The sequence below is a fragment of the Platalea leucorodia genome (genome assembly GCF_965183815.1).
Source record: "Platalea leucorodia genome assembly, contig: HAP1_HAP1_SCAFFOLD_125, whole genome shotgun sequence".
Lineage (NCBI taxonomy): Eukaryota > Metazoa > Chordata > Aves > Pelecaniformes > Threskiornithidae > Platalea > Platalea leucorodia.
Window position 1 is genome coordinate 160,409 of NW_028121412.1, and position 23,478 is coordinate 183,886.

The 23,478-nt window shown below is 44.5% G+C and overlaps 1 protein-coding gene across 1 annotated transcript; it reads right to left on the minus strand.

Annotated features, from left to right (window-relative positions):
* Positions 1–423: 423 nt before the first annotated feature.
* On the minus strand, positions 424–23,179 carry LOC309603549 (E3 ubiquitin-protein ligase RBBP6-like; the record flags this gene model as incomplete). Its single annotated transcript, XM_082338369.1, has 18 exons — positions 424–1,987; positions 3,075–4,808; positions 5,507–5,608; positions 5,969–6,331; positions 7,534–7,591; positions 7,685–7,763; positions 7,844–7,940; positions 9,667–9,932; positions 10,380–10,483; positions 11,828–12,000; positions 12,914–13,053; positions 13,837–13,933; positions 14,050–14,138; positions 16,476–16,520; positions 17,975–18,011; positions 18,676–18,714; positions 20,400–20,499; positions 23,014–23,179. The coding sequence occupies 18 exons, from the start codon at positions 23,177–23,179 to the stop codon at positions 424–426; spliced, it is 5,253 nt and encodes a 1,750-aa protein (XP_082194495.1).
* Between the last annotated feature and the right edge of the window lie 299 nt (positions 23,180–23,478).

Genomic DNA, 23,478 nt, shown 5'->3' on the forward strand with positions numbered 1-23,478 from the left:
CGGGTAGTTTACTGAAAACATTTTATTGTAATCAAGAAGTGACATAACAAGGCTGCAATGTGTTCTGCAAATCATTCTGCTGCTATTTTATAACAGATACCAGCTGCTTCTGCCAGGCAATTAAAAGAAAATTCAACTGTGAAAATTTTCAGGACAGAAAACTCCAGCCAGACTAATTAACGGTGGTTAAAAGTAAGAGGCCCCAGCAACGCCTTTCATGTTGCGTGGTCACAACTCACAATTCTGTACAAAATGTTCGCTTTTTAAAGCTCCGATGTAAAAATCAAACAATCCAGCGGCAATTTTTTAAGCGCAACACAGGGTCTTTCATGTCATCATTTGCAATGCTTGAACTCGTTCACATTTCAACAAAGTTTAATACAGATGACTTGGGAATTAAGTCTTTTTTCATTATCTGTCATTCTATGTAGGGACAGATTTCACTTTTTGGTCATCTTGCTCCTTGTCTTTGCTCTTCTTCCATTTGTTCTTCTTGTGCTTGTGTTTGTGGCTCTTTTCCAATTCCATTTCATTTCCAATGTGTTTCTTCTGCTGCTTCTGTTTCTTCTGCTTCTTGTCCTTCTTCTTCTTTTTTTTCTTGTTCTTTTTCTTGCTGTCTTGCCTCTCTCCTGAGCTGGCACTGCTCCTGTGGCCTCCAGTCTGACTCTCAGAAGGGCTTTGGCTACGGCTGCGCCTAACACTGGGACTGCTTTGCCTTTGACTTCGCCTTGCTTCAGGCCGGTCACCTGCAGCAGGTGCTGCTGTATCCTCTTTCACCTTATCAACAGCCTTTTCCTTTGGGTCGTCATGAGTTTTCCCTGCCGCTTCCTCACCTTTTGCAGATACCTTACTCTCACTTTCATTGCAGTCTGGTACAAATGCAGCCTCATCAGTGTCTCGCGTTCGATCAGAAGAGAGCGGCGAGGAGCTGCTTACCTGAGGCTTAGGCTGGGCAACACTTTTATTGTTTTGTCCAGTCACGTTCTCTTTCTCATGTTTTACATCTGGCGATTCCTCTCTCCAAGGTGCCTTATTACCACCTGGCTCTTTCTCTTCATTGCTCTTTACTTCTGGTACGTGCTTCTCTTTCTCTTCTCCTGCGTTTATATCTAGAGGTTTGGGTTCCTCCAATGTGCGCTTGGAATCGTGAGCAGCTTTGTGATCAGACTGCTGCCGCTCAGGCGGAGGGCTGCAGCTGCTCCTGTTGGCGTCTCCAGTGCACTTTTCGGACAGCTCTGCTCGTTCGTCTCTCGGCTTACTCTCCTGGACTGACGTAGATTCTCTGTTTTGAGAAGGGGACTCTCTTCCCCTTGCTAATTCACTCTTTTCATCTCTACGCTTGGAACTAGAATAATCTCTGTTGCCATCACGGTCAGAATTTTTGTCTTGCTTAGGAGTAAAGTCTTTAGCAGCGGATCCATGGCCAGTATCAGGCTTCTCTGAAAATCTGCGGTCTTTGGAAGATTGGGAAATACTTTTTCCATCTCCTTGCTCGGTTGCATGTTCTGAGGGGTCTTCTTCTTGCTGAACACTGCTCTTTCTCTTCTCAGAGGTGTCTTTGTCTGACAAAGAATGATCCCGGTCTTTGGTTTTTCCTTTTTCATTTGACATCGAACTTTTTGAACTTTTTGCGTCATGCTGGGAGCTTTCATAACTCACCTCTTTTGTAGTTTTCTGTCTTTCCTTCAAAGGCTCCGTCTCTTTCTCACTCTGTTTTACAGGGTTTGGTGGCTTAGCACTCGCATTTTGTATAACATTAGCAGGTTTTCCTACGGTTGCGGGCACCTGGGTAGATCGAATGTCTTCCTCTTCAGACTCAAAGTCATCCTTCTCCCACTTTGACTGAGGGACCTGGATCATAATAAGGATGTCTTTCTCAGGGGCTGTGATATCATTATTATACTCCTCCATGGTCTTAATGACAGTTTGTTTTGTGTCTGGCTTTTCTTCAGTCTTTCTAATGGGGCTTCCTCCAGTAGAACTAGTGCTAAGAGGGAAAAAGCTGACATTAATCATGGGTGAGATATACGCACCGCCATCTTTCGTAACAGTTTAGAAAACGGCTTGTGTTTCCATTCTAAATCTTGCGTATTTGTTCAAAAGATGTTCAATTAAGGGAACAGACGAGAGAAAGGATGAGTCCACTAGCTAAGACTACGAGCAATCAATTAATTTAGTACCTTCCTACTCTACATTTAATTAACAAAGACACGAGATTATCAGATTGGGGACTGTCTGACCTGGTAATTCCTTCATGTCCTGCTTCTACCAATGGTAGATAAATTAGCTATACATTCTTGTTTCGACATCTAAGCAAGCAATTAGGGAGAGGTATACACAACCACAGTTTTATTCTCATGTCCCAGTGTTCTTCTTCAGAAAAAATGTACGTTTTAAAAACTGTTTAGAATATCAAGACACTATCTTAAGTCTCCAGTGACGTCTTAAATGGTTTGAGTTTGCGCTGTCCGGCTTCTTTAGATGCTGAAATGTACGTAATAACAGCTTCACACTAGATTCACTCTTTCAAAGAAGTTGGCACTGAGCTGGAAGCAGTGTAGCTGTGTCAACACGGCACTGTGCTCAAAGCTCAAATCAGTACAAGATATTGGCAACCAAGCTGCTATTTCTGCAAGGTATCGTTTCATCTCATACTGACAAAAGTAGATCATTACAGCACCTTGCAATTTTTCAAAGGCAACATATTGCATGGTAGAGACATGTCTGTTATCCTTGCCTTTAGCAGTAAGCTGGATCTGAAGGAAAACCTCGAGGGGACTCCTCAGAGAGTCAACATATAATGAATAAGAAGGGGGGAAAAAAGTCCCAGAAGTAAGGGTGAAAGACGTCATCAATGAATTAACCTTATGAGCTGTCTGGGCAGTACAGACTGCTTGTTTTCTTTCACAAAATTTGATTCTGACCCAAGTACAGCTTAGCAGGAAAGATCACAGATTATTCACTCATTTAGCACAGATTTAGCTGTTCCTTTCATTAGTCACCATAAAGACTTTTACATTTGTTTGCAGGGGGGAGGGAGGAAAGAAAGAATAGGAAAAGAAAAGATGAGGTACCTGGTGCAATGTACCAGAGTTGCACTAGATCCATCAGCTGCCGTTCCTTTGCTTCTTACTTTTCCCTTTGCTTTTTCTTGCTTAACTTTGCTGCTGTTCGGCTCAGCTTTCTCACCAGGTTCTTCTGCAGGTAGCACATTTTCTCCACTCACAACCTTTTTGCCAGTTTCTTGGTTAAGTTTAATCTTTTTGGCGGGGTTGTTAAGAAAAGCAGGTTTATCCTCTTCTGGAGTTTGCTCTCCTTTTTCACCATCAGGCTCAGTCTTCCCCTTTGGTGGTCTTTTCGAGTCAGCAGCTTCTGGTTTAGAGGCCTTTAGGGAAGTCGCTTCATGTTCTTCAGCAACCTTTTCATCTACTTTTCGTTTTCTTTGTTCAGGTTTTGCATCAGAGGGGTTGCTTTTTTCAGCAGGTGTTTTTGACTTGCCCTCTTTGTTGGAGGGCTTCTCCGACTTGGTTTCTTTTCGATGGTCTTTCTTTGCCGTTTCCTCGTTGGCTGCTCTGGTTTCTGGGTGATCTTTTGTAACTTTGGGGTGAGCTTTCCGTGGGGAACCAAGAGCCTTCTCAGCCTTTTGAGAGGAAGAGGTTTTAACACTGTCTGTCTTTGGCAACTCTTCCTTCACTTTTTTCACAGCAGGTTCCATTCGAGGAGATTCTTCACGATCGCTGTCCACCTCCTCTTGGGAAGCTTTAGCTGGTTTTATTATGCTGTCGTTCTTAGGCAGAACAGCCGCTTCTGCTTTCCGCTTTGTCTTGTCAATTTTTGCTTTTGGCTTCTCCTTCTCTTTTTTCACCTTTGCAGATACTGGTTTGAAAGCAAGAGAATCTGCTTCCATAGGCTCATCTCTCACAGGGGTGGCATCGTCTCTTCTTGGGAGCATGAACAGAGAGTCCATTTTAACATCTGCTGCTGGAACTGGCTCTTTGGCTTTCCTCGCACCTTCTAACAACTCAGCTTTGGGAAAGCCTTCATTCTCATCCCCTTTTCTTCTCTTCTGGGGGTTTTTATCTTTATTTCCTTTGCCATCTCCCAGTGGATGTTCCACCTCCTTCTCTTTGGATTTTGTAGCATCTCGGATGTCATGGCTCTCTCTTCCAGAAGGTTTTTCAGGGTAATTTCCAGCTGTATTGCGATTTCTGTGGCTCTGCCCACCAGGATAATCCTCCCTACGTCCCCAAGCCTGTGGCAAATTCTCTCGTCTGGTCCCAGGCGGACCAAACCTATCTGGAGAAAAGTTGCCCCTGTTTACTGGAGGCGGAGGTTGAGGGCCAACAGCAAAGCTCTTGTGAAACTTTTTGTACCATTCTCTAGAGTTCCTTTCCCATTCTCTGTATCTTTCCTTTTCAAATGGATCTCTCAAGTCAACAGATCTGCCATAGCACGCTTTCATATCATGTGGAGGAACTTCTCTGTATCTGTTAAAATACTCCCTTCCTCCTTCCCCTCGAGGTACGGTCCGTGTAGTGGGAGAGTGGCCTCTAAACACTGGAGACCTTGATCGTGAACGGTATCTTCTTAGCCTTGAATGGTGATAACCCCGTGACCTTGACCTAGAACGATATTTATGACTCTTCCCTTTGCCTCTTCTTGAATACCGTGGGGATCGTGAGCAGGAACGAGAATGGGAACGACTAAAGGATCGAGAGTAGGAGCGAGAGCGGGAAGAACCTGATCTTGACTTGGAGTAGGTGTATGAACTTCTCGAGTAAGATGAAGCACTATAGGGAGACTTGGACCTTAAAAAAAACACAAAACACAAAAAAAGTGAAGTTAACTCAAAACAGTCGCTCTCCCCAGTTTTTTTCCTCCCACATTTGGTTTGGGTTTCTTTTCCTCTCCACAGGCTAATGCCAAAGCTTCTTTCAGCTGCTGACATACTGCTACTGCAAACTGAAGAACTTGATCGTATGTAAAAGTTTCTGCTTAGGAGACAGAACAGCTGCTGCATTGTTAGTGTACCAACATACAGGAAGGGGAAGCGTATTTCCACCCACTTCTATGACATTAACTACCATAGCTATTGATTGATCTAAGGCGGGGTATACTGGCCTCTACTGGTACATGAACGCACACATTTTTCACTACTCAACAACTACCTGCAGTGCAAATCATTTTTGTTGCAGTAAGATGCAAAAAGTGCAAGTCTTAATGGCTAGAGTGCAGTATCAAACACCAAGAAAACACGATTTAGCCTGAAGACGGCAAAGCTCCATTTTAAAATGCCAGCTGAGTCTCTTCATCTTCACTACTGGTTTGGCAATTTGTACAGGATGCAAAAGACTTGTACTGCAATCTTACACCCAGGACTATTTACTCCTGTCGCTGCTGATCCCTTGACTCATCCAATCCATCTGACGATGGAGAGGTGGAGGCGAACTCCTCCTGATTCTTCTAGACAACCCGCTTCTCCATTACGGACGTGTAAAGCAGTTACCTGGAAAACAAACGCCTACGCTCCTTTTGAATCTTTTTATATTCCATCGGTTCTTTACCAAAATCCTTTGTAAACTCATCACATTTGGACTTTTTCTTCTCCCTGTTAAAAGAAGTTTGACCTTTCTTACAAGGATAGTTTGACCTTTCTTACAAAAAGACATCAAGAAACAAACCCTGGCCGATAGGAGAAAATGTCTACGGCACGCAAATGCAAAAGGTGAACATCCTAGTTAAGCAAAGCCAGTTTAGAATGCCTAGAAGTTTCAGGGAAAGCTTTAGAATGACATTTGTCTGGGTTTACTTTTGCATGGTTTCACCTGCAATGAAAAAGAATATTGCAAAAACCACTAGGTCATCTTTGCTTATGTCAGACACACTTTAGTGTAACTGCAGTCCGATATACTATCGCAAGAGATACAAAAATGAAAACCAACGCAACTTCATTGAGCCAAATACTTACTCCTCTTTAGGTCTCTGTTGTTCTCTGTAAAACTCCTCCCTAGGTAAAGGAGGTGCTTGTGTCGTTGGGATGGTATTTGAAGGAGCCGTTGGTCCTGCTGTTGGTACCCAAGCTGGCGACCTGTTGGCAGGAGCTGGGGGATATCCTGGAGGGGGGGCAGTGCACCCAGCAGCTGGAGGCTGACCAGGGGGAAACTGAGGAGGCAACTGGGGCGGTGGTACCCGCGGTGGGAGAGGAAGGGCATGGGGTGGTGGAGGATGCAAGGGAGGTGGAGGCACAGGCACAAAGATGGCTATTGATGGTGGCAGTGCTGGGGCCTGAGTCCTTTGGGTACGTTCACTAGGCGGGCGTCCTCGATTTGAACTTCTAAAGAAACCCAAAAACATGTGTCACTGTTTGTTACACTCTGCCCCAATTTTAAAGAGGAAGGCGAAGGAAGCGGGAGCACGGTGGCGAGCACTTCTTGTTCTCAACTTAAGCATTTCTCTCCCTGCTGTCTGTTCATTAGAGACTGCCCTCATTTCTTGATCCTCAGACTCGCCTTCCACATCCCCAGCCCCAGCGGTTCCCTCAGTCTTCTCTCCTTATACTCAGCTTTGCGCCTGTGGATGGAGGCTGCCCGTGCTTGAAAGACACTCCCATCTCCCCTGTGCCAAGTGCCCACCGCTCCTCTGCCACTCCTTGATATGGTCAATACTTCACACTTCTGATCTTCAAAGCACTGCACAAATACTAACTCATCTTCTCTCAAACTTCTTTTAACTTCTTCCACATAAGCCTCCTATGTTGTTGCCTCATGAGGATGTGTTTGGCCTGGTTTTGTCCCCAAATTGTTATTTTCGGGCTTACTGAATTTGAGATTTTAGACAATCTGTGGGATGGATCCTGGGGTTTGTTTTTATTTATCTTTAGCATAGTATGAACACAATGCCCCCTTACAATCTATCTATAACAAATACGTACCAAAAGGAAGGACTAACTTGACACTGCAATAATAGAGAAAACAGACTCCTCTCTCTCTCTCCAACTGAGAGAAAGCAGCTTGGCTATTTCAGAGGACTGAATTGAAGACATTCAAAATTTTTATAAAATAACACAACACAGTGTTGACTATCCAATGCTTTGCTCAATCAGTATCAACTAAGTTGGTAAAAAAGAATGTTGGAGGCTGATTTCTATGGGGAAATCAATTTCTCCAGCCCTATTCAGCCAGTGATCAGAAGGGTGGCTTTCCACCTCACCCTTTAATGATATTTCATTTTTGTATGTAATTATGCTTTCTTCAAACAGTGTTCATTTTTCAGAGTCCTCTTCTCAATCATGTGCTGCAGTTTTCTTTTAAATACTCTTACTGCAAGCATAGATCCCCTTCGTTAAAGCCAATTCAAACGAAGCCATTTAAAAACGAATTACCACTTGTATTCTCCACAACTATCTGTGCACACTTATTTCATTCTAAATCAGCTTTAAGTTATTACATTATTATTTACTGTATAAGCTACGTGTTATGGTCTCGTTTAACAGGTTACAAGTAGGAATATATTGAATTTCTGTAGCATACTTACAGCTCCCAGCCTGGTCTGCCAGCTGCTGAGCGAACTGCGCTGGCTCTCCTGGGATGGCCTTTTGGCGTGGAGAGAGGAAAAAGAAAAAAATCCCATTCAGTTGATCTGAAGATAAGTTTTGAAAAGAACTTCTCAAGTTATAGTTGCTTACCAGTTGTGTGTATTGAGTGTCCTTGGGGGCCCAGAAGACTTGGTAACGCTGGTTGTCTTACTACAGGAACCCGACAGCCCTTGTGAATAAATGCAAACAGTTGGAAAAGAAGCTCTGCTAAAATACAAGCAGCACTGCATATGTTGAAATAAAATTTACCTTCTCTTCCACCAAACTGCCGATTGACTGAAAGGAAGATTTAGAAAGCCCAGCAGCACTCACCAGCGCAGCAGGAGGCAGAACAGTACCGGCATCACTACAAAAAAACCCAAATTTTTATTATTCAAACAGTGTTTTGAAGTGCTACTTGAAATACAAAGTCCCAAGTGAGAAAAGGCTGACTATAGTAAATGGGGAAAAAAATGAAAAAATAATCTTCTCCAGATGTACAAATGGGAAGTTGGCCGATTCCAAATGAAGCACTGACGAGAAGTCTGTTTGGACTAGTGGCATTTAACGAGAAATAGAACAGAATAGACTAGACTATTTCAGTTGGAAGGGACCCACAACGATCATCTGCTCTGACTGCCTGACCAATTCAGGGCTGACCAAGTTAAAGCATGGGATTAAGGGCACTGTCCAAATCCCTCTCCAACACTGACAGGCTTGGGGCATCGACCACCTCTCCAGGAAGCCCGTTCCAGGGTTTGAACAACCTCTCGGTAAAGAAATGCTTCCTCATGTCCAGTCTAAGCCTCCCCTGGCACAGCTTGGAACCATTCCCACGTGTCCTATCACTGCATCCCACCGAGAAGAGATCAGCACCTCCCTCTCCACGTCCCCTCCGCAGGAAGCTGCAGAGGGCAATGAGGTGGCCCCTCCGCCTCCTCTTCTCCAAACTGGACAAAGGCAGAGTCCTCAGCCGCTCCTCAGAGGACATTCCTCCCAGCCCTTTCACCAGCTCTGTTGCCCTCCTCTGGACGCACTCAAGGACCTTCACCTCCTTCTTCAATTGTGGGGCCCAGAACTGCACACCGTGTTCAAGGGGAGGCCGCAGCAACGCTGAATACAGCAGGATAATGACCTCTTTTCACTGGCTGCTTCCCCTGCCTTTGATGCATCCCAGGATGCAGTTTGCCCTCTTGGCTGCCAGGGCTCACCGGAAAAATATTTTAGTAAGCTGGCTGCACATAAAAGGATTGGAGTACGTATAGCCCAGACACTGACTCTCAGTTGTGGAAGATGCAAGAACTGAAATTCTCTTGGGAAACGTTTATGTGCTGGCTCAGTGGCTGCCTTAGAGGTTCTTTTGACTTGTGACCTTTGTAGTCAACGGTACAGCTGCGCCTGACAGTCTTCTGGACAGAGTGGCTCTTTGCATTCCAGGCATAAAATCGAAAGGACAGAAGCCCTCAACAACAGTACAGATTTTCCATGTATTTTCATACCGCTTCACTGGGTTGCCAACTAGGACTTTGTTGGTAAATGTTTGTAAAGACTTCAAATTTACAGTGTTTCAATGTTTATTATCCAAATCTGCGTGCGGCGCTGACTACACGGCATTACTGAGAATGACTCTGACTTATAATACTGATGATAGAAATACTGTAGAAAAAAGTGATGTGAAACACCTGGTCAGTTTTACCTCTCATTGGGCTTTTTCACTTTTCAGGAAACGATTATTTCCTCAGTACTAAAGAGAAATGAATGCACTCCAGAAGCTCTGACATAACCAAATGCTTACTTTAGGAATTGCTAGCCACTTAAACTCAAAGGGCTCCTGGGGGAAAAAAGTTCCTCTTTCAGGGTCAACGCGTACTGAATGACTTGTAAGAGAAGCAAACCAAAATACTTTGGAGAAAATTCTTGCATGAGGCACGCTTCCAAATTATTAAAGTGTCCTCATTCAAAGTAAAACCCAAACCCAGAACGGCCACAGTTCTCTGGAACTGTCACTAATGCTATAGAAATCGCTAGCTGAGAAGCTCAGGAGAAACAATCTAACTTCTTTTATATTCGTGTTGATCTACAGATTTCCTTACCAAAAAGGTCCACCTGGCTTTTCAGCAGGGGCCAACGATGACAGAGCAGCAACAGAAGAAGAAGCCAGACAAGCCAGTGGACTCATGAGTGGATCCCGCTGGCTGGAAATTGTTGGCCAGAGCAGAGGCTGCAGGTTGCGGGCTGTTGTTTGCCTCAGGAGTGGTGGTGGAGGTGGTGGCGGTGGCGGCTGCTGCTGCTGTTGCTGCTGAACCTGCTTATGGAGCCCTTTTGCGTAGCCAGTCCCATTTCTGAAGTTGTTCACAGCCTAGAGGCAGGAAAGCATTTACAAAAAGTTAATACGAAACTTCAGTAGACAGACGAAGAAAAGCCTGCACGGAGTAAAACTCCTTGTGTATCCTGTAAATGCTATCAGTCCTAAAATGAATCAACATACAGATGTATGGATACATCACACTGAACACTGATATTCATGACTTGCAACTCAGAGTAGCTGTATTTAAAGTACTCCAGCGTTAGCACTGAGTTTGAAAGTGAGACAAGCCTGTTAAACAAAAGGGTGACCTGAATTTGCCAGATTGTCTCTAAAGAGTTGTAAGCTTCTGTAACAACAGATAACGTATTTGAAAAGTAAATTGAGCCTTACTCCATTTAGCCTTGCTTAAGGAGAGGTAAATGAATATCTTCTTCCCTTTCAGCTTTTGAAAAATAGACTTTTCCTTGCCAACAGTTTACGTGAAAGTCATCGTGTTACCTGGCGTAGGGACTTGTTGGCGACTAAAGCGTCAGGAGAAACGTCTGTTTGATGACATGTGGGGCATCTGTGTTCCTCAGAGTCCAGTAACGCTGTTCTAATACCTGTGAATCATCAGAATCATCAAAACAGCTTTTAGCCAAACTAAGGAGTATTTTTGGGGTCTAATCAATTCTAAACACAAGTGTGTGGTTAATGGGTGAATATGGTCTTGAATTGAGAGCACGGAGCGATCAATGTTCAACAGTGTAAAAAATTTCCAGTCTGCAGCAAATAACTATACGGTTTGATATTGCACTCATGCAACACCTGAAGATGTAGAGGAGGCTGTGCCTTGATGTTCCGACTGATCTTCTTTCCGCTGGCTAGTACAGTGAGAAGTCACTAACCTCAAGGTTAATGAAGAAAACACATTTCAACACATTAGGAGGTTTGAGTTCTGAAGGTTTTAACCAACCCTCCGGTGGAGAAGAAGGCGGATTAAATGCCTGACTATCCGTTTGTTGCAGACCACACCAAATCACCAGAGCTGGCTATATAATTTTGTATGAGAGAAAGGGCTGTGGACAAATAAATGCAGTCACTATCTAATTCTGGAATCTCCTGCACAATTACGCACTCTTCTCATACTCGTCCTTCCGTATTGTGCTGGTCTGGGCGGGGACAGAGTTAATTTTCTTCATAGTAGCTAGTGGGGGGCTATGGTTTGGATTTGTGCTGGAAACAGGGTTGGTAACACGGGGATGGTTTCCTTATGGCTGAGCAGTGCTTACACAGAGTCAAGGCCTTTTCTGCTTCTCACACCGCCCCACCAGCAAGGAGGCCGGGGGGGCAGAAGAAGTGTGAAGGAGACACAGCCGGGACAGCTGACCCCAGCTGAGCCAAGGGCTATCCCACACCGTATGGCGTCATGCGCAGCATATAGAGCTGGGGGAAGAAGAAGGAAGGGGGGGATGTTGGGAGTGATGGCGTTTGTCTTCCCAGGTAACGGTTACGCGTGATGGAGCCCTGCTGTCCTGGGGATGGCTGAACTCCTCCCTGCCCATGGGAAGGACGGAATGAATTCCTTGTGTTGCTTTGCTTGTGCGCGCGGCTTTTGCTTCACCTGTTAAACTGTCTTTATCTCAACCCACCAGCTTTCTCGCTTTTACCCTTCCGATTCTCTCCCCATCCCACTGCGGGGGAGCGAGCGAGCGGCTGGGTGGTGCTTAGTTGCCGGCTGGAGTTAAACCACGACACGCGTGTAAAGAGATTTAACGAGATACATAAAAAGGGGAAAAAGCTTTCTGCCTTTTTTTTTTCCTTTCTACAAGGAGAGTCCTTTCCTAGTCAGGCTATACTTCAGTCTTAAATCGAACTGGTGACAAAGTAATGCCGTTATCTCCTATGTCTGCTTTCAGAAGATCAGTTTGATGTTTGGGATTAACAAACCTGGGAGTAACACTTACATTCGTCACAGTAACTGTTTCTACAGCAGGGAATAACCACGGCATCAGTCACTGTATCTTTACAAAGGAGACACAGCAGCTCCTCTGGAACGGGATCATGGGAGGAGGAGGGGGAGGACGGCTCCTCGGGTAAAAAGGGTGGCTTTTCCTTCTTGCCTCTGGCATAAGCTTCCCTGGAGGGGGGGGAGGGGAGGAAAAAGAAAAAAGTGAAAGACGAGGAAAGGAAAACTTTTCCAAGCGTAGGATTTTATCAAAGGAAGACAAGAGATGGAATTCTCCTCGCTCCACACTAGCCTTCGAAGACGCAGGCATCTCGTTTAAACTGCTTTTCTATAGCCACAAGACCAGAAGAGGGAGGGGGGAACAATTTTCCTTCTGCAGAACTCTCCCATTCATTGGATCAACTAAGAAATTGGCTCCAACTACAACAATAATGTTTTGACAGCTAGAAATTGGGTGCAAGGAATCCCACCTCTCCTTTGCCAGGGGGTAAAGGTAAATTGCAGGCTCAGGATGAAGTGAGTCTCCGAGTAATTCCATTTTATAAATAAGGGCAGTCTATGTTCCAGCTTCTACAAAAGGAGATCCACGACAGAAAAGCAGAAGTGCTACCAAGTGCATTTCGTAACAGCCCCTCTTGTCAGCCCACTGCTGGATTTTCTGAGTTTAGAGCAACAGGGAAACTTCAGCCTGTTTCACACGTGAGCTTGGATAAAAGTCAGAGGGGGAGGAAATCTCAGTCCAACGGCGATGGGTTACATTTTGCAAGAAGCCTTTGAAACATAAACCAGCAGCAAAACGAGCTTTCAGAGAGAACAACTCCCACTGTCAACACTACTGAAATATTTTGCAGAAATACAGATTCTTAGCACAGCACTAGTTTAACCAGCTTCCAGGGCCATGAGCAGTAGGGCCACCCTATTTTAATCTTAGAAAGTATCACAGATTTTAAGGTTCAGATACAACGACAATGCTTCCTCCCCTGCAATTACAGAGGCTGGCCGATTTGGTCGCCTGGCCACTCAGACATTTACGCACAGTTTCTCTCATTCGCTTTTGGGTCGGTCCAATGAATTCCCTACTTACGCATTAATAGCTGGTATGGCATACTTCCCAGTGTTGGTTAGCATAGCACCCTTTGTATTGGGATCTTTCACCTCTATCAGGAAACTCCGTGGAATTCCCGTGCTCCTTTTAATTCTGGGAACAGACTCAACATTTTTGCCCTGTTAAGAGAAGAAAGGCAAACATAGCTCATCTTAAGACCCACACTTAAAATGACATGCCCATGATTATTCTAAGCAGCAAAAGCCTTTAATCCTCTCCTTTTCCTTAACAGAAGGGTTGCTTGACTAAAATACTTATTTTCCTAAATGAATATAGCCAGGGTGTTCCAAGGCTTGAGCAGTGTTTTGAACGCCGTCGACACTCTTGGGCTTAACTTCAGGTTCCTTAAGGGTGAAATATCCCTTAGCCTGCCCTCCGCTCAGAAAAGACACCAACCCGCTCCTCCTCCAAAGCGCAATTCCCAGGGCAAGCTCAGTTCAGTGCTCTGAACCAGGCACTGAGGAACTGTATATGAAGGTTCAGTTCATACCTCACGCATATACAACGGTAAATGGCATGCATACTCACCCAGAGGCTTGTGTCATTAAAACAGGCAAATATTCAGCGGGTGGGGTCAACAGAAAGGAGCTTGGGTTTATACGAAATACTAAAAACTGTGAACTGTTGTTAAAAAGAGTTAAAACCAGAAACATTTCCAATGATATTGGAATATCTAAAAATATGCATGAAAGTTCACAGAGAAAGATCTATGGACATATTGAATGTCTATGACCTGGAAAAAATAAAAGTTTACATTTACAACTCCAGGTTTCCCTTGAATTTTGAAGGGCTTCACCCCCAGAGAAACAATTCCAAAGATGAGCAGTCATGTAGTTGTTAGGTAACTGCCAAGGTAAAAAAATGAACCCCCAAGTAACACCAGAAGTCCCCCTCAATCTTACCCCATTTGTTGGGCAGTTCTTTATATAGTGGCCAGGTTGTCCGCAACAGAAGCAGGTATATGATGGTGGAAGCAGACCCAAGGGTTTCTTCATGTAACTAAAAGGTTTTTGGGAAAAAGAAAAAGCTATGCGTGCGTCTCTCTTGTTAAAACAAACATCTCTACGATTTTTCCATCATCTTCAAAGAACAGATTGGACGTTATCAACACTTACTTGATTGGATGATACTCATGGCAGGACTGTGTCATCATAGCCTTGATTTTATCTTCTTCAGAAGCATTGGCCTCAGCCAGATTGGCAGTCTGTTCAACAGGCAATACACACATTAGAAACACATTTCAGCCCACACGGCCAAAGACACCACCACTCCCCCGATCCTGCAAAGAGCAGCACAACGCGGGCTGAGGTTGCATGAAAACAGCCGCTGACAGAAAACAGAGCCGTGCTGAAGATGCGCTGGGGAGTCCTTAGGCCACTGCAGGGGGTTTATGGGCCTGGGAACCTACTTGAAAAGAGCCTTCTTGGGCACTCCAAACCTTGGGCTCTCTTTGTACCTCACACAAAGACTCCTGTAACCAATCCAATGTGCTTCCAAGTGGACTGAAGCTCTGTGTAGGAAAAATTATACTATCCAGCACTTTTAAACGGATTTTTAAGCCCCAGACTATTTGAAGCAGAAGATAGCCCCTGGACATTTAATTGAAAAAGATGCAGGCAAGTACCATTATTTACATTTCGCAGCAGTAAAAGGACACACAAGAGTCGGGGAAGTGGGTCTTGCTGGCTGAAATTCAGCTTCAGACACAGAAGCATTAAAAGGAATCAAGCTTTTTATAATCCCTCAGCAAGACAAAAGATTCTTGTCAGTGGACCACGATGTGCTGTAGGCAGTCCCAGCTGCACGTTCCCCCCCGCTACCCTCTTCATATTCAGCGATTTAACTGCAGCAAGCAAAACCTGCCGGTTTTTCCAGTTTACTGTGTCCTTTTAACATACAAATCGTAATAGAAACCTTATCCAGAATTACTGAAGGTAGCTGATTTTTCTTTTAAGTCGTGTTTGTTCCAATGTTTTTATTACACACCAGCCCAGATACAAGCAGGGCCTGAGGGAGTGACTGTAAATGATCTGGACCTTCAGGCACTGATCATGCAGGTCAACCACTCCTGCTTTTGTTTTTAGATGCATTCACTCCCAAAAGCAACCAACCAGGTTCAACATTCTCTGAAATGGTTGTTTCATATACACAGTTTTTTCTCCACAGTCACATAATGCAGATCGACATCTATGAAATCATTAATGTTTATAGAAAACTTTACAGATACTTGACTCGTTTGTTTGAACCCAAACGGTTTACAAAACACACCCAAAACCCACAAAACCTTACTAGGAATAGACCAAAATTCAAACATAGCGTTTCATACATAGGAATAATAAAACAGAAACCTGCTAACACATTGCCTCCATGCTAAGCCAGTCTGCACTGAAGAGGTCAGAGCAAGTAACAGTTTTGAGCTGCTTTATGCTATGTTCCTGTATTTTTCTGAAATACTTAAATTTTCTCAAAAGCTTCAATGTGTGCCCTACTTGGACAGGTTTTCACATTTCAGAGTAAAACTTCACAGGAGTTTACAGAACCAAGGACACGTTCAGAGACAGCACCAATGGAGACCAATTTCTTTTGGTGGCTGCCTTCCAAACAAATTTATGTTTCCTTCCCCCCAGTGTACACAATTTAATTTCTGCAGGAAGAGAGGGAAGAAGTTACCCGTGGGGAGAGATTTCTCTTTCTCGGCAATGAACTCCAGCCTTTATTTTCAGAAGAAAGAACCAGCTCCTCTGCATTAAGCCCTGCCTTCTCTAATCTTTGTAACTTTGCAGACTAGGAATTCAGTTGGCTAGCACTACGCCTGTCACAAAGGGCCATCACTAGTGCTTTCCCCGACAAAGTGACACCTGGCTGAGCAAAACCAGCAAGCAGCTCCATAGCAAAACAGGGCATTACAACCGTTTCAGAAGGGCACATCTGCTAAAATGCCACACATGCGCATCGGCATGTTCCTCTCGACAGTTAGGTACACTGACACAATTTACACAGTCTGCATTCAAACAAATTAGATCGTGGTGTCCACTGTAGATACGCTACAATTGATGAAATTGTGCAGCATCCGCAGAATGCATCTAGAACTATAAGGACTAGAAATTCAAAAATAGCCATGCAATTGTCCGTGTTCCAGAAGCGCTTCTATTTTGGCTGTTGCAAACCCCCTTGAAATGGCCATAACTTACAGCCAATTAAATTCTTCTGTAAAAAGTGTGTTAGTTTCCAACGCAAAATTAACAAAACATAGGAAAAACGGTAAACGGCTTCCGAAGTGCTGCTGCTTTGTGTCTTGCAGATGAGTAATACTGCAACATTATGTTGAGGCTGAGTTCCCATACTGGTAACTCCTCTTTACAGGATAGTACCAAAATATACACACGTTTTAAAGTTAAAATAAAAACTTTAAATTGCTAAGAATTAAATTAAAGTTGTGTTCACATTACAACAGTCATCCAGCTACAGATCACGGTATAGGACTTAAAAATATGAAGCTAACACAGTTTTTTTAAAGTATTTGACAAGAATACGTACATACCTTAGCAAGCTGGCCCAGAGAAATAGATGCAGAAGAGTCATCAATCTGTTCACAAAAAATGAAACACAGATTCAAGTTCTACAATCAAAACACAGCAATAGTTAACCTCTGCTGTAGCCTGAGAGCCTGCGCTATGTCCTCTGAGTGTCACTCAAAGAGGCATTTCTAACCTAGTGCAATCTGTATCTGCTCAAAACAAAGTCCAAGCCTATGACAGCTTAAGAGTGCCTATGTGGTTCATGAGAAGAAACTAAAAGAACCAAACCCGCTTGCGATCAACTCACTGCTCCAGAATATCGCAGAGAAGGACCCCTGTCCAATGTTCACAACTGCTTAAAAGCTGAAAGGGTAAGGAAGCTGTCAATTTTCAGCTCAAAAGGACTTAAAAAAATACTTGAGTTTGTTTGAGAAGGAAGCATCACGACAGGAGACTTCTTTTCAGTGTAGTTTGTAAATTAAGCAGTTAACGTCTCATCATTTAGAAATGCACACGGTTTGGGTTTATGAACGCAGTACAGTTGCCCGTCAAAATAAAGCACAGGCGTATATGCCCTGAAACATGAACTCTGCCCCTCCTGTCCACCAGTTTAAGAATATTCACCGTCCCCCACCAAACCCAAATAAGAACACCAATCCATCACCAACACATCAGCCATACAAGTAACCACCACTTTGTCTAGACAAAAATCAACTGCTCAAATTATTGAAATAAAGGTGACCGAGAGTTTGGCCAAACTAAAAATTCAGCCAGGAAGGACCACAGTTGTGCCTGACGGTGCTAAAACAACGGCCATGACTCTCTGCATTTCTGCAGCCTCGAAGGACAAACACCAACTAGAGATCCTTGCTGTTACTGAAATAGTAATCGAAGTCAAAAAGGATCCACTTTCCTGCTTTGGGCGTAGTAACATTAGGGCAAGAGCGCAAATGTGGAAGTGGAGAATGATAGCTAACACAAGACAAGACAACGAAGAAATATTCAAAGTGTAAGCTTTTGTGCATGCTTTTTAAAAAACTCTTAACTCATTTCAATTTTGCTGCTTTACTCTTCAACAACAATTGGCAAGCTTTCCAGTGCTTTATTCCTGAAAGAAACAAAAAGCACACGACAAGCTGTACAAACATACATCTTGCCAGCTCTAGGCAGCCAGATGGAGAACACGGCACCACGTTCAGCTGTGCAAACCCTGAACCTACATGATCTAAAACCGATCACGCGTCCTCTGTACAACACAAAGTCATTCAGGACATGTTCTAGCAGACTCAGTACGAAATACAACGCATTACTGGGCACAAATACCAACGTTCACATCAGAGCTGTGCAAATAATGGCATTACTCAGTTTTTACTATGCCCAATCAAAGACATTGTATTTACAACCTATGCTATGTTGTACTGGAAAAGATATTAAGTTCATGTTTGGAAAACTACTACAAAGCTGCATTGTTTAGAATTAAGGGCAGTGTGTAGAAAAAAGTGTGAGATTGTGTTTTACATACTGCTCTTGATGTGCCACTCGCTGGCTCAGTTCGACTTCTTCTAGAAGAAGAAATAAAGGTGATCAGAACTTCAAATAAAGCACTTGTACCCAACGTAAAGTAGTGAAAACCGATTATAAAACCTGAATATCAAAACATTATGTCCCGATAGTCTCGTACATGTGGAAATTTATTCATATACACAAACTGTTCTCCCTTGGTACATGCAGTGCAACTAAAAAAAAATCCCCAAATCACGTTTCTACTTTGTCACAAATTACTCTAAGGCTTACAGCTATAGAACACAGCAGTGCAAGAGCAAGCCCTCAGGTATTTTGTCTCTGCTATGGAAATATCAAAAATACAAAGTCTGTACTACAGGTCTGTGTTCTTCCATAATCAGCCACCAAAACACGAAGGTCACTTTAGCCAATGTGGGTGCCCCCAGCGTTACAAATAGGCACCAGATACAGCACTTTAGTTTCTAAGAAAGAACAGGGACAGTCTAGACACTTTGAAGTGCAAGTGCACTTATGTTAAAAAAATCAGCCGTCGGACAAAGAAATACCAAACCCGTCAGCAGCAGAGTCTTTAGAACAGGGTTGCTTTGTGGAAGCCCAAGCCCTGTGCTCAGGTATCTGCCATATTTAGCTATGAAAGTGCCAAAATATTAAATGTGTTACGTATGCTATATTGACTCAAAATAGTAATAGAAAGGTCACCTGAAAGCAGTTCCTGGGGCTTTGTGCGATTTAGGAGTCCTGCGACAAAAGAGAAAGGTCTTGATTGCCAGAATTTGCATTAAGATAATCTTGACAATGTTACAATAGTTTAGGAAATATTTATTACATTTGAACACTCGCTGAGATTCCACACACTCATTGATCTGTACCTGCATGCTACTCATCATGGATCAGACATGCAACCGCTGATAGCGTTAGCAAACAATTCATACATCCTCCAAAGTGTGCCATGAGCAGAGGCAATTCAAAGGCTGCAGTGGAATTTAGGTACAAATAGAGAGAGTGCCATTCTTTCCTCATCCCCACATGCAGGCATTTATTTGGTCTTTGATGCTAGCAGCATCTCTCCTCTCCTTTCAGGGCAGCATTACAATACCAGGAGAGGGTGCCATCCAACCCGAAACGGAGGATGCATTGACAAGACGGCGCTAAGCATACGCGTTGAAATTAACCCCCAACACAAGGCCCTGTTTATAAGCACAACGCTGTGGCGTCCAGAATTACCAGGCAGCGCCTGAAAGCACTGTAACAACCACGGCAGTAATACGCCCAAAGTTTACATGCAGAGCCACATTAATTCAGGGGTTTTTGCTTGCAAAGGCTTCCTGGGTCCCAGGATGCTCCTGTACTGTTGGTTCAAGACACGCTGTAACTCATCAGTTTATTTACTGAGAACCAACATTAGAAAGACGTGGCAGAACCCCAAGCTAATAATATCAACTAATTGTGGTGGAGAGGTGTATCTTTAAGTAGGCTGGCAAACAGGACCCTCCAAACAATGCCAGTGGAGCTAATATAGAACTGGACTGCATGAATACATAAATGACAGCAATAATCCTGTAGTCGGGATTGCATTTGAAGGGCTGTCATTTTAATCAATATGCCCGGTTCTCTGTCCTCCGTGAATCTTAGGAATACAGAACTAAAACCTGGGGCACCGGTATCACCTCAGGGTAAAAACAGACTTAGAAGGATAACTAGTAACATTTGGTACCGTGCTAAACGGCTTACTGAGTTTCAAGTTTGGAAAGGATTAACCATTCCTTCATCGTACTTGCACAAAAGGCAATATACTTTAGGATATTGTTGTTTTTCTCTTGCCTGAAACGGACATTGTCTTTAGGAAACTACTAAGAATCACTTCTGAATGGAACTTCTTGTTTGCATGGTTCGCCAGCCGGCAACTCTTGGTCTGTCCTCTAGAGCTAGCGTGCAAAAGCCCCAGATTTGGGGGGTAAGAAGAGCTGCCATATCCCTCCCCCTCCCTCCCCCAAATGCAAGGAAGAGTCAAACCCCGAGAAGCAGACTCTTCGGAGATGGGAACAAATTACAAGTTTACACTACAATGCCTATCTGTCTGTACTATAAAAGCCATCAAAGCAAACACATATAATAAGGAATCTCTCCACGTAGAGGAAACAGGATCCACAACTTGGCTCTCAGAAGAATCAACCCCAAGAACAAACCCAATGAAACCATCTTAAAAGTTACCACTGTTGGAGGTTGAACCCCATGGCCCAGCAGGTCTGAAAAGGTAAGTCTGCTTTGGGACAGATACATTAAAATTTACCCCATTACAACAAAAACTAACAGCAGCTTTCACAAGAAAGATCCAATCGGAATGCCTCTGTAAACTAAGAGCAATAAAAAAGTTAACACACTGAAACCCCCAACAAAGAATGCAATGCTTTACGGATACTTACATCACGTAGGGTTTGCTGGCAGCTTTAACTCCTGCAACAGGGATTCTTCGAACGATGACCGAGGAGTTCTTAGGAATGAGGGCGTTATCATCGGTGTATTCTGCAAACAACACAAATACAGACAAAAACATTAGTCGCTTCCTAAGAATGTGTATTAATAGCTAATTACACAGCACTTCAGAGAACCCCCTCACAGATGTCAAAGCAAAATTTGATGTGTAACATCACGCTTTTATCATCTCAACACACTAACAGTACAGTTCAAGAAATCTTCAGGTCTGATAATCAAACACAAGCAGCACCATCTTGTTCTTTTTTTTAAAATAGTTGGAATGCCAACAGCAAAATGGTCCCAAGGGTCACTAAAGGAGGCTCTGCTAATGCATGAGGTTCTTTCCTGACCTAGCTGAAGTGGCTTTTGCTGCTGTTGGGCTCCAAACCCAGGAGGTCTTTGAAGAAAAACAAACAGCAGCAAAGTCTCACCTGCATAAACCAGATTCTGAAGCCTGACCAGCTTGCCCTGCAGCAAAACAGGCACTGCGCTAAAGCCTGGAAACTCTGCGCCATTGCTTCAGTAGCCGTTCACTAAAAACGCTTCAGCTACGCTGCTGGTGCTCAGGACGGACAGAACACGGAAGAGAGCCTGCCCTCGCTGCCTGTTTCTTGGAGCTTCATCCATCAACAGCCACACTTCTCAGCTGCTCGTTACACTGAAATGGAAACGGGGCTGGCAGTTCTAGAATTTGGATCACAGAAATGTTGGGCGGTTTTTGAGCTTGCTTTCACAAGCAGGGCAGAATGGGCTCCAACGCGGTATCTCCCCTCTTCAGCTGCTCATCTCGTTTGAACGAACCAAAGGAACGTGAATACTTTCCATTCACTTTTTGCAGAGCAGAGAGACTCAAAGGAAATTCCTTAGGAAGGCAGCCTCGGAAAGCCTCTCGAAAACAGCGTGTGCCTGAAGCTACCCATGCTCTGCCTTGGCTCACACCATGTCAGTCTGCTGAAGAGGAGGAAAGCCGCCTGACCTTTACACAAGGCCCCAACAAAAAACCACCTGCCTGAGACACTTGGACTGAGACAGCTTAAAATGCAAAGATCTCTCCATGAGAATGGTTTTGATATTGCACTTCCACAAGCTGGATATGACTAAATATGTTAAAGCACTCTCAGCAGCCATTCCCTGTAATCTGCCTACAGTTTTCAATATCAAAAGCCCTTACCTTCACAGACTAAATCAGAACGATGGTCTGAAAACCAAAGATGCTGCATACCCAGCCAAGCTCTGTCAGGGTGGTTTTGCTCAGTGATCACATACAAAATAGCAATATTTCACAATTTACGCTCCATTTTTCAGTGTCTTAGTCCTAGAAAGGACTACCATTGACAAAACCAGAAGCTTTTCCAGAAGGCCCATATCCTGAAACCAACCCCTAGAGCTCTTCTCAAAAGGAAAATCTAACCATTGCACAGCCCCCTGTCAAGAAAGGCCTGCCCTGGGACGTTTTGATGGAGCAGGAGCTCCGACAGTACTGAGGCCCAGACAAAGAACGGGGAGCTCATGCCAGCTGCACTTCTCGAAGCCCCAAGCTTCAAGGTTTTGAGCTGCTGAACGAAGCCGTGCAGAATATTCTTCCTGCTCCAGATCACAAACCACCGGATTTCGATTTCAGAGATACGCGATAAGCAACAGTGGCTCCACAAAAAGGCAGGGGTTTGCTACGCCTGTGCCCAACTGAGGATTGCGGGGGTTCTGCAGAAGATTGCAAGCGGCAGCACCTCTCCTAGAAAGAGACTGTATATATGAGGACAGCAACCAATGCTTTGATTCACAAATCATGCAAGCCTGCAGCGGTCAATTTGAACACGCACAGCGGGTGTACGACGCAGAAAGAGGAATAAGACCTCTTTTAGTGTCTTGTGACAATTCATTGACCGTTAGAGGAGAAGCATTGACATCTGCCTTCTGAAGCGACTATCCTTGCATGTATCTGGAGAGAGACAGGTACGTGCTTGTTTTCAATCCACTTGTTAAGTGCACGCTGAAGAGAGCTCCAGCCATCTAATGACAGACTGCTATAAAAATGAATTCACCTTCCAAGTCAATCAGTCCACATTTAAATGGATCACCTGAGGAGTGACAATAGCTTGGTGAAGTAACGGCTTTATTTGTGTAGGACACTCATCATGGCCCATATTGGTATTTGGTGCTTGAAGGATCCTACTGGCTCAGCCAGCAGTCAGAGAATTTGTGGAAGAGTGTTTGCATACAGCAGAGGACATTGCTGAGCTCGTTGTGGGAAGGGACCTGGGGCCAGTTGGCTTTCATACATTTATTTTTCCTTTGCCTCAATTAATTGAATGCATTTTGGTGAGGAAATGTTGTTAAAGGTGAAGTCAAACCATGTAGACTAAAAAGTTAATTATTTTTTTTTTTTTTTAATCGGAAAGGACTAAAGCTAAAAAACGTGTCTAAAACACAGCCCTGAAGGTAGCTGTCAGGACAGCGACGACAAAACAACAGCTCTGTCGGGCCCCCAGCACAAGTCACAGCTACCGACTGTGGCCGAATCCCGTTATCGCGTCCCACCCCGTGCCCACCACCCCCACCCACCTTCTTGGGTCTGGGCGTTGGAGATCTGCAGGTCACAGTTGGCCGCCTTCAGCTTCTCGCGGCCCATGATCTGGCGCTTCAGGTCGCACAGGGAGATGTGGAGCCCATTGAAGGTGACTGTATCGTAGTTCAGCTTGGAAAAGAACTTATAGTGGATGCACGACATGGTCGGTGCCTGCTCCGCGACGACGTCTACCGCAGCAGACGGCGTCGCAGCCTCCGCGCCAGGACAGGGCCTGCGGCAGCTCGGGGAAGGGCCCACGGAGGGGGCCAGGCAAGCAGCACGGGCTGGGCTCAAGGCCGCTCAGAGGCCACAGCGCTCCACCACGGCCAGGCCCCCTGGCCTCAGGCAGACTCGGCTGATGGAGGCCGAGTGGTGGACTCCATCCCGGCGGTGCTGCAAGGCCCCGGCCCTCGCCCCTGCAACGCCCCTGCCCACAGCCCTCAGCGATGGAGCTGGGCCGC